The sequence below is a fragment of the Sander lucioperca genome, chromosome 12 (genome assembly GCF_008315115.2).
Source record: "Sander lucioperca isolate FBNREF2018 chromosome 12, SLUC_FBN_1.2, whole genome shotgun sequence".
Lineage (NCBI taxonomy): Eukaryota > Metazoa > Chordata > Actinopteri > Perciformes > Percidae > Sander > Sander lucioperca.
In genome coordinates, this window is record NC_050184.1 from 23,345,402 (window position 1) to 23,358,716 (window position 13,315).

General features: G+C 41.8%; 1 protein-coding gene across 1 annotated transcript in view; it reads left to right on the plus strand.

Moving 5' to 3' along the window:
* LOC118496490 (secretory phospholipase A2 receptor-like) overlaps positions 1 to 8,242 on the plus strand; it is a 17,206-nt gene extending 8,964 nt beyond the window's left edge. The window contains exon 5 of the mRNA XM_036008375.1: positions 7,931 to 8,242. Within this exon, the coding sequence (XP_035864268.1) occupies positions 7,931 to 8,065 (135 nt within the window). The 3' untranslated portion in view covers positions 8,066 to 8,242. The remainder of the gene's footprint in view (positions 1 to 7,930) is intronic.
* Positions 8,243 to 13,315: the final 5,073 nt, after the last annotated feature.

Here is a 13,315-nt window from a genome sequence, read left to right on the forward strand (position 1 = left end):
CAGAGCTGTGGAGGAGGGTCTGGCAAAGCGAGACTAGTATTGTTAAGTTGTTCGGTCTGATACCGTAACTACTGAGGTGATTTAACCCGGAGTGACCTGGCTGACGCGCTGATGTTGACTTGCTGTGTAGCGTTCAATGATCGTCTGACGAGGTTGCGTTGCAGAATATCAATATGTTTATTTGATTAACCATGCAGTATAAAACGTCCATTCGTTCATGTTTTCAACGTTAAACCCATAAACAATTAGACATAGTTGGAACAAAGAATTTGGCGCCAATGCGCTCCAGCATCACAGCGGTGTGTCACAGTGTTAGCGGTCAAAAACCATTTGCCCTTTCCGGGCCAAACACCTGCCGGCAACAATTTGGAGCATACCTTTATAACCTTTCACCAGGTAATACCACAGCGACACCCAATGTATATACAAGAAACAACACCCAAAGTCTGAACACTTGGAACAACATATTTGGCTCCTACACACCGGCCCCTAATTGGCAATGTCCAGTGGACATGACAATTCAAATAAAACAAAAGAGTCAAAATGTTGTAAATCACAGAATTATGGTCAAGCCCAGCACAGAAACAAATTTACACTCCATGCAACAAACAGAGCTTTGTCACTGGCCTTTCCAAGATGTTGGCTTTAGTCTGCAATCTTACAGACCGCACAAGCCCCTGTTTGTCTGGAAAAACCTCCAGAACCTTGCCAAGTGGCCAAGAACCACGGGGAGCGGAAGAATCCATTATTACAACAATATCTCCAGCAATCAAACTCCTTTTCTTCTGGTTCCATTTTTGCCTTTCTTGAAGCAAAGGCAAGTACTCCCGTACCCATCTCTTCCAAAAAAGATCTGAGATGTATTGCACTTGTCTCCATCGTCTTCTCACATATTGATCATGAGGCTCGAACACTCCAGGTGGCAAAGCTGGTTTTCCCCTCAGAAGCAGAAGATGGTTAGGAGTGAGAGGTTCAAGGTCATTAGGATCATCCGAGAGCTTAGTAATTGGCCGATCATTTAAAATGGCCTCAGCTTCACAGAACACTGTATGAAGTCCATCGTCATCTAAGGTCTGTTGGCGTAAGACAGAGTTAAGAACCCTTCTCACCAGGCGGATCATCCGTTCCCACACACCACCATGGTGTGAACCAGCTGGTGGATTAAAACTCCAACGAATTCCAACCTGCGACAGAACTCCTTGAATCCTATCATGGTTCAAAGTAGCAACAGCCTTCCTGAGTTCCTTTTCCGCCCCAATGAAATTGGTACCATTGTCTGACCTCAGATGTGTCACCTGTCCTCTTCGGCTGATAAACCGTCGCAAAGCATTAATACATGTGTCCGTTTCCAGGGATACTGCTACCTCCAGATGGATGGCCCTGCTTGCCATACAGGTAAATATAACTCCGTATCGCTTACAGGTTGATCTTCCCTTCTTTACTTCGACTGGTCCAAAGTAGTCTACTCCCGTGTTCGTGAATGGCGGTTCATCAGGAAGAATTCTCACCTTTGGGAGGTCTGCCATTTTCTGTTCGACTGCTCTTCCATTATACCGGCTACAAAGGACACATTCAGCAATGACCTTTCTAACAGCTGAATTGGCCTTGGTGATCCAAAATCTCTTCCTCACTGTAGACAGTGTATGAGTCCGTCCACCATGGCCCAGATTCTGATGTACATGCTTGAGAATAAGCATAGATACATGCTGATCCTTGGCGAGAATGAGAGGATGTTTGACTTCCTCAGGCATGGCTCCTCTGTTCAGCCTTCCTCCAACTCTCAAGAGCCCATTCTCCACCATTGGATCCAGTCTATATATGGAACTGTGCCGACTTACTGTTGTTTTCCCAGATAGCAGAACAGAAATCTCCTTACTGAATCTCTGTTGCTGACAAAAGCGAATGATGGCAACCTCTGCTCCTAATAAATCATCTAGCATCAAGGTTCCACACCTAGATGTCACTGTGATTCGTTGTCTTGCCGCAAGCATCCGTCCGTCCTGACTGGTTGCCTCTGAATGGTTGGCCGCAGCAACCTCCGACTGCTTTCTCAGGCGGCTCTGCATCAGCAACATGGCCTTTAACCTGAGGAACCATGCCACTGCTGTCTTAAGTCTCCTCCAGTCCGAAAAGTAGGCAATGAGTTGATCAGTAGGGTTAGCCACGTCACACATACTGATAGCATTTGCTGTTATTTCCTTCTTCACCTCTGGATCATTTGAATCCAATGACAATTCCAACACAGTTTTAGGCCAATCCTCCTCCTGCTTCCAAAGAAATGAAGGCCCTTCCAGCCACCTGCTCCTCTTCAGGAAGTCAGAGATCTTCATACCTCTCGACGCATCATCAGCTGGATTATATTTGGAACCAACATGTCTCCACTGCGAAGGTTCAGATGTTTCTCTGATGGTTGAGATTCTGTTGGCCACGAATGTGTGAAAGCGTCTATTCTCGTTGTTAAGATACTTCAACACTGAAGTGCTATCAGTCCAGAATACTGAATCTTCCAGTTGGTAATTCAACTCTGCCTTTAACAATGAGTCCACTCTGACCGCAAGGACAGCCGCTGTCAACTCCAGTCGGGGAATAGTTAGGGTTTTCAATGGTGTCACCCTAGCTTTACCGAGCAGAAACGTCACCTGAATGTTGTTTTCCTGATTTAACATCCGCATGTATGTTACAGTTCCGTAGCCACATTCACTAGCATCGGCAAAGTGATGTAGTTGGGCATGTCTGACCTCGCCAAAGTCCACTGGCTTAATGCATCTGCCCACATTGAATGCAGCCAGCAGATCCAAATCTTTCAACCACCTTTCCCATTGGTGTAATAGGTCCTGTGGTAAAGCATCATCCCATCCACAACGTCTCCGACATAGCTCTTGCTGCATTGTTTTGGCAACCACAGTGACAGGTGCCAGGAAACCCAGAGGATCGTACACTGAGCTATTCACTGACAACATACCACGTCTCGTGAGAGTCTGTTGTTTTATCTCCATCTTAAACCTGAAAGAGTCAGTCTCCACACACCACTGTAAACCCAAAGCTCTTTCTACTGGAAGCTTGTCCCGATCCAGATCCAACTCCTTTAAGTCTTTAGCCCTTTGATCCTTTGCGATGGCTTGCAAAACGAAGCGACTGTTGCTGATCCATTTTTCCAAAATGAAGCCTCCCTTTCGACACAGCGCAATTAAATCTCTTATCATCTTAATTGCTTCTTCCTCAGTGGCTGAGCTCTTCAAGCAATCATCCACATAAAAATTCCGCTTAACACATTGAAACACTTCGTCCGAAAACTCAGCCTGGTTATCATCAGCAGTTTTCCTCAGTGCATAGCTTGCACAGCTAGGAGATGAAACAGCGCCAAACAGGTGTACCGTCATTCTATACTCCATAAGCTCCTTATTGACATCACCATCCGGCCACCATAGAAAACGAAGAAAGTCTTTGTCTCCCTCGGCAACCTTCACCTGGTGGAACATGGCTTGAATGTCACCCATGAATGCCACAGGTTCCCCCCTGAAGCGAGTAAGAACTCCTAGCAGTGAGCTGGTAAGATTAGGACCCTGCAAGAGCTCACTGTTTAACGAGACTCCTTGACAAGTGGCTCCACAGTCAAACACCACACGAAGGGATCCTTTCTTTGGATGGTGGACACCATGGTGAGGGATGTACCACACCCTCCCATTCCCACGACGCAGCTCCTGCTTCGGTACTTGCTCCGCATAGGTCTTAGCAATGAGCTTATTCATGTACTCTGCATACTCCTGGTGCAAGCATTTGTTTTTAAGGAGCCGTTTCCTCAATCCCTCAATCCTTTGTTTAGCCACTACAAAGTTGTTGGGCAGACAGACTTCCTTGTTCCTGAATGGCAATTTCAAACAATACTTTCCATCTTGAAGTACTGCTGCGTGATCCATAATTTCAAGAAACCTATGGTCCTCTCTGGACATTTCCTTCTCCTCCGTATTCCTTTCATTGAAATCATGGTTGTACTGATTGTTTAGCATTTCTTCCAGTTTGCACACAGATATCCTGTTCACCATAGCTGACGGAAGCTCCGCCTCCAAAGCACCAATGTTTCCATTCACCGGCCCACTAACTACCCATCCCAGGACAGTTCTAATAGCGTACGGACCATTCCCGCAGCTGTTGATGACTTCCCAAGGTTCCAACACCTTGGGAGCGTTGGTTCCGATTAACAGGTCGACATTTGCTTTTAAGCTTGTGATGTGTACTTTTGACAAGTACGGCCATTTGGCCAGGTCTTCAGGCGTCACCATGTTGTCAGCTGTAACCGGCATTTTCCTTTGCGTGAGAACCTCTGGAAGCATATAGAAGGCATTGCTATCCAAGCCAGATACCTCCAAACCAGTCAAGGAATAGGCTGAAACGACATTTTCTTTCCCCATTGTGCGCAACAGGAAGTTGGTTCTTTTGCCTGTAATATTCAGCTTCTGCATTAGATGTTCCGAGCAGAATGTGGCTGAACTTCCAGGATCCAAAAAAGCATAGGTTTTAATTACGCAATTTCCTTTTGTGGACTTCACCTGTACAGGGAGAATGGACAGAACACACTGATCCTTACCGGCCCCTGTATGTCCACATGTTTCGTATGAAGTTAATTGGTTATCACTTGGTTCCTTTAACAATTCCATAGCGGTACTTTGCCTTTTGATGTGTAGCACAGTGGGATGAGTTTGACCACAAACCTTGCATGTCAAGCGCCTGTCACAATCCCTGCTCATGTGACCATTACCTAAACATGCAAAGCAAACTCCCTTTTCCCTCAGAAAGTGAATCTTTTCCTTGTGCTGCTTTCCATTGAACTGTTTGCATTCTTCTAATGAGTGCATACCAGCACAACAAAAGACATCCAGCTTTCTTTTCTTTTCCTTGATACGATGTTGGCTCCTTAACTTCCTCGGGTAAGTCCATAGATGTTACTGTGGTGGCGACAATATTTCCATATGCTCTGTTCCTGGGCTGAGATTTAAACCTGGTGAAAGTCGTCATGTCAGCAATACCAGGCGATGGATCCCTTATGTCACCAAACAGCGGGTCAGAAAGAATGTTAACACGACGCTCAATAAATCTGACCAGATCATTGAAGTGAGCTCTCTGGTTAGTGGTTTCCATTATGCCATAAGCTATGGTCCTCCATTGCTCCCTCATTTTGAATGGTAACTTTGAAATGATGGCTCTCATGTTAACAGGCATGTCCAATTCCTGTATATACTGGAGCTCCTCCATCATATTGCCACAGCCACGCAAGAATAACGAGTAGGCTTGGAGTGCTTTTACATCCTCCGATTTTATTGTTTGCCAGGTCAATGCCCTTTCCATATATGCAGTTGCAATTTTGTACTGATTGCCAAAGTGCTCCTGTAGAAGACCCTTTGCCACTGTGTAGCCACGCTCAGGGTCCATATGTTGGCAGCTACGCACCAACTCTTGTGGCTGTCCTCTGGTAAATTGTTCCAAATAGTACAAACAATCTGCCTTTCCTGCCTTTTCCTCCACTCCTTGCTCAAAAGCTTTGATAAATGCTCTGTATTGGAGAGGGTCCCCTTCAAAGATGGAAATATCTCGTGGTGGCAGCGACAACGAACGCTGCTGCTGCACCAAAGCAGCTGATATTTCGTTTTGCCTGTGCATGATGCAAAGTATATCTCCTGGTGGATTTTGACTGATTTGATGAGTGTATTTGGATTGCATTCCTTCATCATTCCTCATTTGCACAGTTGTTGGTTGGCACTGAGAAGGATGCAATGTTCCTAACATATTGCTTTCTTGCTGCTGTTCACTACTGCACTGATGTTTAGAAGCAGATTTAACCCATTGCTCAGTTTCCTTCCATCGCACATCCATTGATATATGCTTATCAGGTGGCGATGACCCTCTTGTCAAGTAATTTTGTTGTTTAGGTTTCCTTGAAACAGGCTTGTACTCCTTTGCCATAGGGTTTAATACATTGACAGTTTCCATTTTCCTCATTTCCCTTTCCAGATATGAATTCATGCCATTTGAGGGTACTTGGGAAGAACCTTTTACATCAGAGGCCTGTAATACTGCCAGCATAGCAGTAGATGCAGCTAGTTCAACCTCCAAACCAAGCTGCTCTCTTTTCCTCCTTAGCTGTTGCTCCTGCTCCTCCAAAGCATGCTGTTCCTTTAACGCTGCAGCACGAGCTACCAGTGCAGCTCTATTTGCCTCAGCCTTTATCCTTACAGAGGATGTTGTACTTGATTTACCACTATTAACACTCCTTTTTGAGCCTTTGCTACCAACATGTGAAATGCTGTCATTAGGATTTATATCATCATCACCAGCATTTGCATGACCTTCATTGCTTGAAATCCACATTTTTGTATCAGCAATACATTCATCATTAAACAGCATTTTTGCTTTAAACCATGTTTCATGTTTTTCACATTCATAATGTGGCAGTAGACGCAACAGCGATTCATGCATGTATTTTGATTCATCACATACATCAATCAATTTTCCAAGAGCATTCTTTACCTGTGTTGTGTCACTCTTTAAACCCAACCCTTGCAGTGATTTTCTTAACACACTTGCCTTATTTAGCTTCGCCTTTCTACCATTTTGTAACCTATCCAATTCACCAGCAAATGCCTTTTCAGTCAGCTTAACCACCCGTTTTTCAGTTTGTACTTCATGCCCACCAGTCACACTACTGGATTTACCAGCGGTAAATTTACTTTTACGCACACCAGTAGTTATGTCCGACGCTGCATTACTATCCATGATGAAAGTCACGTGAGTCAAAGGTTCGCAGTAGCAAACAGTCAGTGGAAAGTCTTATTGTCTGCGCTCTTTAGCGACCAATGCATTGGGTTTATGCTTTATGTGTGCACACATTTACATGGCCATTCAAGTGTAGCTTACTTGTACCTCCGTAGGGCGCCGTTCGATGATCCGGTGATACGATGCCCAACAGGCGGCCGGCCACAATGCGTCTTCTGTTCTCCAACAGCTGACGGCAAACTCCTCCAGCGTAGTAGAAATCCAGATCAGGAATCCAAAACAGCTAAGCAGACCTTCTCTTCCTCTCACGCCGATCGTTCTGTCCCAAACGTCCCGTGACGCGCAAACAATGTTACGATGGCAGGTTTTTGACTAATGTTAAGTTGTTCGGTCTGATACCGTAACTACTGAGGTGATTTAACCCGGAGTGACCTGGCTGACGCGCTGATGTTGACTTGCTGTGTAGCGTTCAATGATCGTCTGACGAGGTTGCGTTGCAGAATATCAATATGTTTATTTGATTAACCATGCAGCATAAAACGTCCATTCGTTCATGTTTTCAACGTTAAACCCATAAACAATTAGACATAGTTGGAACAAAGAATTTGGCGCCAATGCGCTCCAGCATCACAGCGGTGTGTCACAGTGTTAGCGGTCAAAAACCATTTGCCCTTTCCGGGCCAAACACCTGCCGGCAACAATTTGGAGCATACCTTTATAACCTTTCACCAGGTAATACCACAGCGACACCCAATGTATATACAAGAAACAACACCCAAAGTCTGAACACTTGGAACAACATATTTGGCTCCTACAAGTATACACCAAACCAAAGCAAATTCCTTGTAAATGCTACTTACATACCTGGTAATAAATCCTTTCTGATTTGGATTCTGACCCTATGGAATCTGTGTTTAGCTTTCTTAAGTTCTCAATGTCTCGATTCTGTCCATGATTCTGTAATCACAGAAACTACAGGGCCCAACCTTAATGCTGCCATCAGTCTAGGACTGGCCCGACCCGGGCCCTCGGCAAGAAAGACACTTGCCACCGCTAAATATAGTAAATATAGAGAGCTTCCAGATGAGTACAATCTAACTACCAGTGCAGAATGTGATGTGTCTCTCTGTGAGTGATGATGTGGAGGAGTTTTGTGTCTCAGCTGAAACAGAAGCTGAGGGACCAGGGGCTGGACGACAACATCAAACTGAGCTGGAGGAAGCAGGCCGATGGAAAAGTCTTCCACAAGGAAGACAAGAAGACAAACAAGAGGAGGAGGAAGAGGGATGAGCTGTAATGTTGAGTTGCTGCGTCTGTTTTCATCAGAGAAAAGTCTGTTTCTTTCCTCAAAGATGTGACGGAGCAGAATAGAGCTGCACCAATCAGCTGATTCAGAGACATTTCTGTATTTTCTTTTTCAACCTGAACCCTATTTTCCCACGCGTTGGTGTCTAAGTGATTAATATGAACTAAAGTCTTTGAATTTGGTCCAGTTTATAATAATATTATAATAATAATCAGTTGCTGACAGACTCAGATTATTATTCTCTGACAACATTATGGGATGGATCCCTACAGAGATAGACCTTTTAGTTAATTAGTAAGATCCTTTTAGTTTAATCTGAAACAGCCCCGAAATCACCATCACCAAACCCACCAGACTCCATGTAAATAATCAGGACTTTTAGTGTGTATAGAGCCAACATATTTCCACCAGACTCCATGTAAATAATCAGGACTTTTAGTGTGTATAGAGCCAGCATATTTCCACCAGACTCCATGTAAATAATCAGGACTTTTAGTGTGTATAGAGCCAGCATATTTCCACCAGACTCCATGTAAATAATCAGGACTTTTAGTGTGTATAGAGCCAGCATATTTCCACCAGACTCCATGTAAATAATCAGGTTTTTAGCGTGTATAGAGCCAGCATATTTCCACCTGACTCCATGTAAATAATCAGGTTTTTAGCGTGTATAGAGCCAGCATATTTCCACCTGACTCCATGTAAATAATCAGGACTTTTAGCGTGTATAGAGCCAGCATATTTCCACCAGACTCCATGTAAATAATCAGGTTTTTAGCGTGTATAGAGCCAGCATATTTCCACCTGACTCCATGTAAATAATCAGGACTTTTAGCGTGTATAGAGCCAGCATATTTCCACCAGACTCCATGTAAATAATCAGGACTTTTAGCGTGTATAGAGCCAGCATATTTCCACCAGACTCCATGTAAATAATCAGGACTTTTAGCGTGTATAGAGCCAGCATATCTCCACATGTAAATGGGTGAATTAAGGATTTATTTCAACCAAACCAGAGTGGTGATTGTTGGAACAGTGGAAAGATGAACCAAGACGGCTTTTGATAGTTTGATTTAGTTTCTGTCCACTTTGAATGAAGTGTGTTTTACGATGGTAAAAGTCCTGATTATTTACATGGAGTCTGGTGAGTTTGGTGATGGTGATTTCGGGGCTGTTTTAAACTAAAAGGATCTTACTCTTTAACTAAATAGGGTCCAGGTTGAAAAATACTGAAATTACCCTTTTGATCAATTAGTCGCAACTATTTTGATAATCAATTCATCTTTTCTCAAACTGCAACAGAATTGAACCGATTGTTCATCAGGTTGGAGGTGGAGATGTTTTAACATTCAGAGTTTTATTTTAATTTGTTTAATATCTGAAAATATATCTAAAAATAAGATTCTGTGTGGCTCTGGTTATTAGAGATGCAAACTTTAAACATTTACCTAAAACTTGATGTGACTGTAACATCTTCCAGACAGAAACACTAAATATATTCACAGCTTCTCAAACATGAAGATTTGATGCTTTTCTTTGTTATATTTGATCATAAACTTAATATATTTGGGCTTCAGACTGTTGGTAGAATAAAACAAGACTTTAGTATTTATCTGATTTATCATCTGTGGGGAAATATAACCGACATGTTTTACTGATTTCTGATATTTGATGTTGATGTTTTTCAGGTTGTGGTGGAGATGTTTTAACATTAACATTATTTAATATGTTTAAAATATAAATTATCTTTAGTGTTGAATATAATATAAAATCTGTTTTCATCAGACTAGTGCTGCGTTCCAGGCATCCCGTAACTCGTGTTTTCACAACCTTCTACCCTGAAAGTTCCCTGGAACGACAGTCAAACCCGTAACTTACTACCCGTGAACTCGTACCAGATGGTTGTCCCAGTTGCAGTTTTTGACGTCACACACACATGAACAACAATGGCGACCCCTGTTGATGCTGTACAGACACCAGTGATTAACAGTGAGAAATAGAAATAAATAGACATAAATAGGCAACTTAAAGTAATTCGGCACATTGTAATCAAAACAATACACATACGATTGTGTACTACTACAGGTTATGTTTATTAAATGAAGCCCAAAATATGTCACTGACTAGAAATCGCTAGTATCAGCTAGCGCTAGCTAACGTCAGCGTTAGGTAGCTGCTAGCTAACGTTAATATTAGGTAGCCTAACCTGAACGCTGCCAACGGCACAATGTTTAGCTAGCCAGCTCCTGACTTTGTCTGGAACGCTACCAAGTCGTGAGTCGTGACTTGAAGTCGTAACTTACGAGCTAAAAATTGTTTCTGGAAAGCAGCATAACTATCTTTCTTCATGTGAGAGTAATATTATAAAGTAATTATATGTATGATTGTTGTTCTGTCACCTTATTAGAGATGCAAACTTTAAACATTTACCTAAAGTTAGTCATGAGACTTGTTATGTGTCTGTAACATCTTCTAAACTAAAATACTAAATATTTACAGCTTCCAGCTTCTTCAATATCAAGATTTGAGGATTTTTATTTGTCACATTTGGTCATAAACTTAATATATTTTAGTAAGAAATAAAAGAGTTTTTTAAGAGTGAATTTGAATACAAATTGTTTTGTTCTTATAAATTTAATAAAGTTGTGAAAATGATGAACTAACAAAAAGAGTTTCAATCTTTTCTTTAACTATTTAAAACATGAGTTGGTGGTTAGCAGCATGACTCAGCATTTTCTGTTTCTATTAGTTGAGTTCTTGCATTGAACAAGAAGAGACAGAAACATTCTTTAATTCAGAGAAACATAAAGGGTCAAACACATGATGACTTAGTCTCTTACCTGTATTCTGTTATCAGGTGTGTCTCTAGGATGTGTGATGGTGGTATTCCTGTCTCTTACCTGTATTCTGTTATCAGGTGTGTCTCTAGGATGTGTGATGGTGGTATTCCTGTCTCTTACCTGTATTCTGTTATCAGGTGTGTCTCTAGGATGTGTGATGGTGGTATTCCTGTCTCTTACCTGTATTCTGTTATCAGGTGTGTCTCTAGGATGTTAGCACAGATCTTGCCAGCAGAGGGCTCTCTCCCTCTCTGCATTATACCGGGGCAGTGATTCCCAACCAGGGGAAGATAGGGACAGATTGTAGAGCAGCTCAACTCATTAACAGTTGTTCTCAGTCGCTTTGGTACATTTCTCGAGTCACTTGTGCTCAAGATAAAGCAAGTTATCATTGTTTTGGTCATATTTCAATAGCTTTTGTACATGTACATGTAAATCCCGTCTTTCACTACTTTCAAAGTGGTTTGTTATTATTGTTTGACCACCACGGAGGAGCAGCAGAGAGCGTGCCTGTGTGGACCAGGAACATGGCGTGCACTCTAAAATAGTTGACAGAAGGATAGAAAGTTCCAGTGAGCAGGTATCTCGGTCTGCAGCACAACGCCAGCAGCAGCAGCAGAAGACTTTAATGTTGTGGATGAAAAGAAAGAAAAGAAAGGAGACCTGAGTTGGTTGATTCAGTAAATGAGCTCATAATCATATTTTCTGTCTACACCTGTTGATGTCAGGCTAACGCTGACTGAGCTGACGGTAACATCCACTGTTGCTAGGTAACTTCAGACCGTCAGCTGAATATTTAATGGAGAACATTGTGTGTGTTATGAAAACGAGTTGACTTTAAACCGCAGCGTTTTCTGTCAGCAATGTCTGATAAACAGACTCTCTGGCTGCTAGTTTAATGTTCCACTCAATATGATCATAACTCAGCTGTTTTCATATCAGAGGACAGATGATGTGGAGCTGCTTCCAAACAGAAGAGGAGACAGAGAAACATTACAGGTAGGTTATTATGGGCTGGATGAAGGGCCAGCTGATTGGTTCATGAGAAAAGGGAAGACGTCTACATGAGAAGTAGTGAATACAGTTTAAATATCGTGGTAAAGTTGGTGCCCTACACTGTAAGCCCGAACAGTACTACTAGCTTATAAAGACTGAGGTCAGTACAGTTAAAATCTCTTGCTGAGTTAATCCACCTTTAAACTATTAATGTCTATGAACAAATATGTATTTTTATGTTTGTGTGGCTCAGCATTTGTGAGTGAACACCGCTGGTTCACTCACTATTTTTAAGGGTACTGTCTATCACGTGATATGACGTTCACGACGTGCGGCCCTAACTTACGTTACCTGAAAAATCTAACAAATCTAAATGTGAAATTTTATGTCTGTATCAGACTGAAGAGGATAAAATGTTTAATATACCTGTTAAGAAATGTGTAAAATATTTAGGTATTCATATCTGCAAGGACCACAAGGAACGTCAACAACTTAATTTTTCGTCTAAACTGAAGAAAACTAAAACAATCCTGAATTTATGGCTTCAAAGAGACATTTCTATTTTAGGAAGGATTCTTTTGACTAAAGCAAAGGATTTCAAGATTTGTCTCCCCTGCCCTCTCTCTCAATGTCCAAGATTCAACATGTAAAGATATAAATTCCATATTTACGAATTTTGTATGGAAAAACAGACACCATCATCTAAAAAAAGCGGTGCTCTCTGGCTGTAAGGTTGAAGGTGGATTTGAACTTCTGGACTTTTTGGACTTGAATTACACCTTTAAGGTGAAATGGCTGAAGGAATGTTTGAGAGCACCAGAGTCTTTATGGTATTTTATCCCCAATAACATTTTTAATAGTGTAGGAGGTCTTACATTTGTATTGAAATGTAACTACAATATTACAAGATTGCCGTTAAAACTATCCCAATTTTATCAACAAGCTCTTTTGGCCTGGAGGCTGTGTCCTTCTCACAACTTTTCTCCACACAGTCTATCTTATGGAACAATGAATGCATCACTAGGGGGAACAAGTCACTCTATTTGCAAAAATGGATCCATAGAGATATTATCTTCGTCAAAGATCTTTTTGATTGTAATGGTCAATTACTTAATTACGAATCTTTTCTCAGAGAGAAAGCATTCCCAATAACGTTCAAGGAATATAATTCAGTTTTCAAATCTATACCTAATGGCATATTAGAATTAATGAAAAGTTATAAAAAACAAAATGAAGTTACTGGATTTAATTTTACTCTTTATATAAACGGTATGGATATTATGAGCAGCACTTGTACTAATAAGCACATTAGAAAATGCTTTCTAAATTTAAGGAAAATACCACCTCGTGGGAAATTTTTCTGGAATTCTCATTTTACTGATGTTAACTGGCGTAGGGCGTGGCT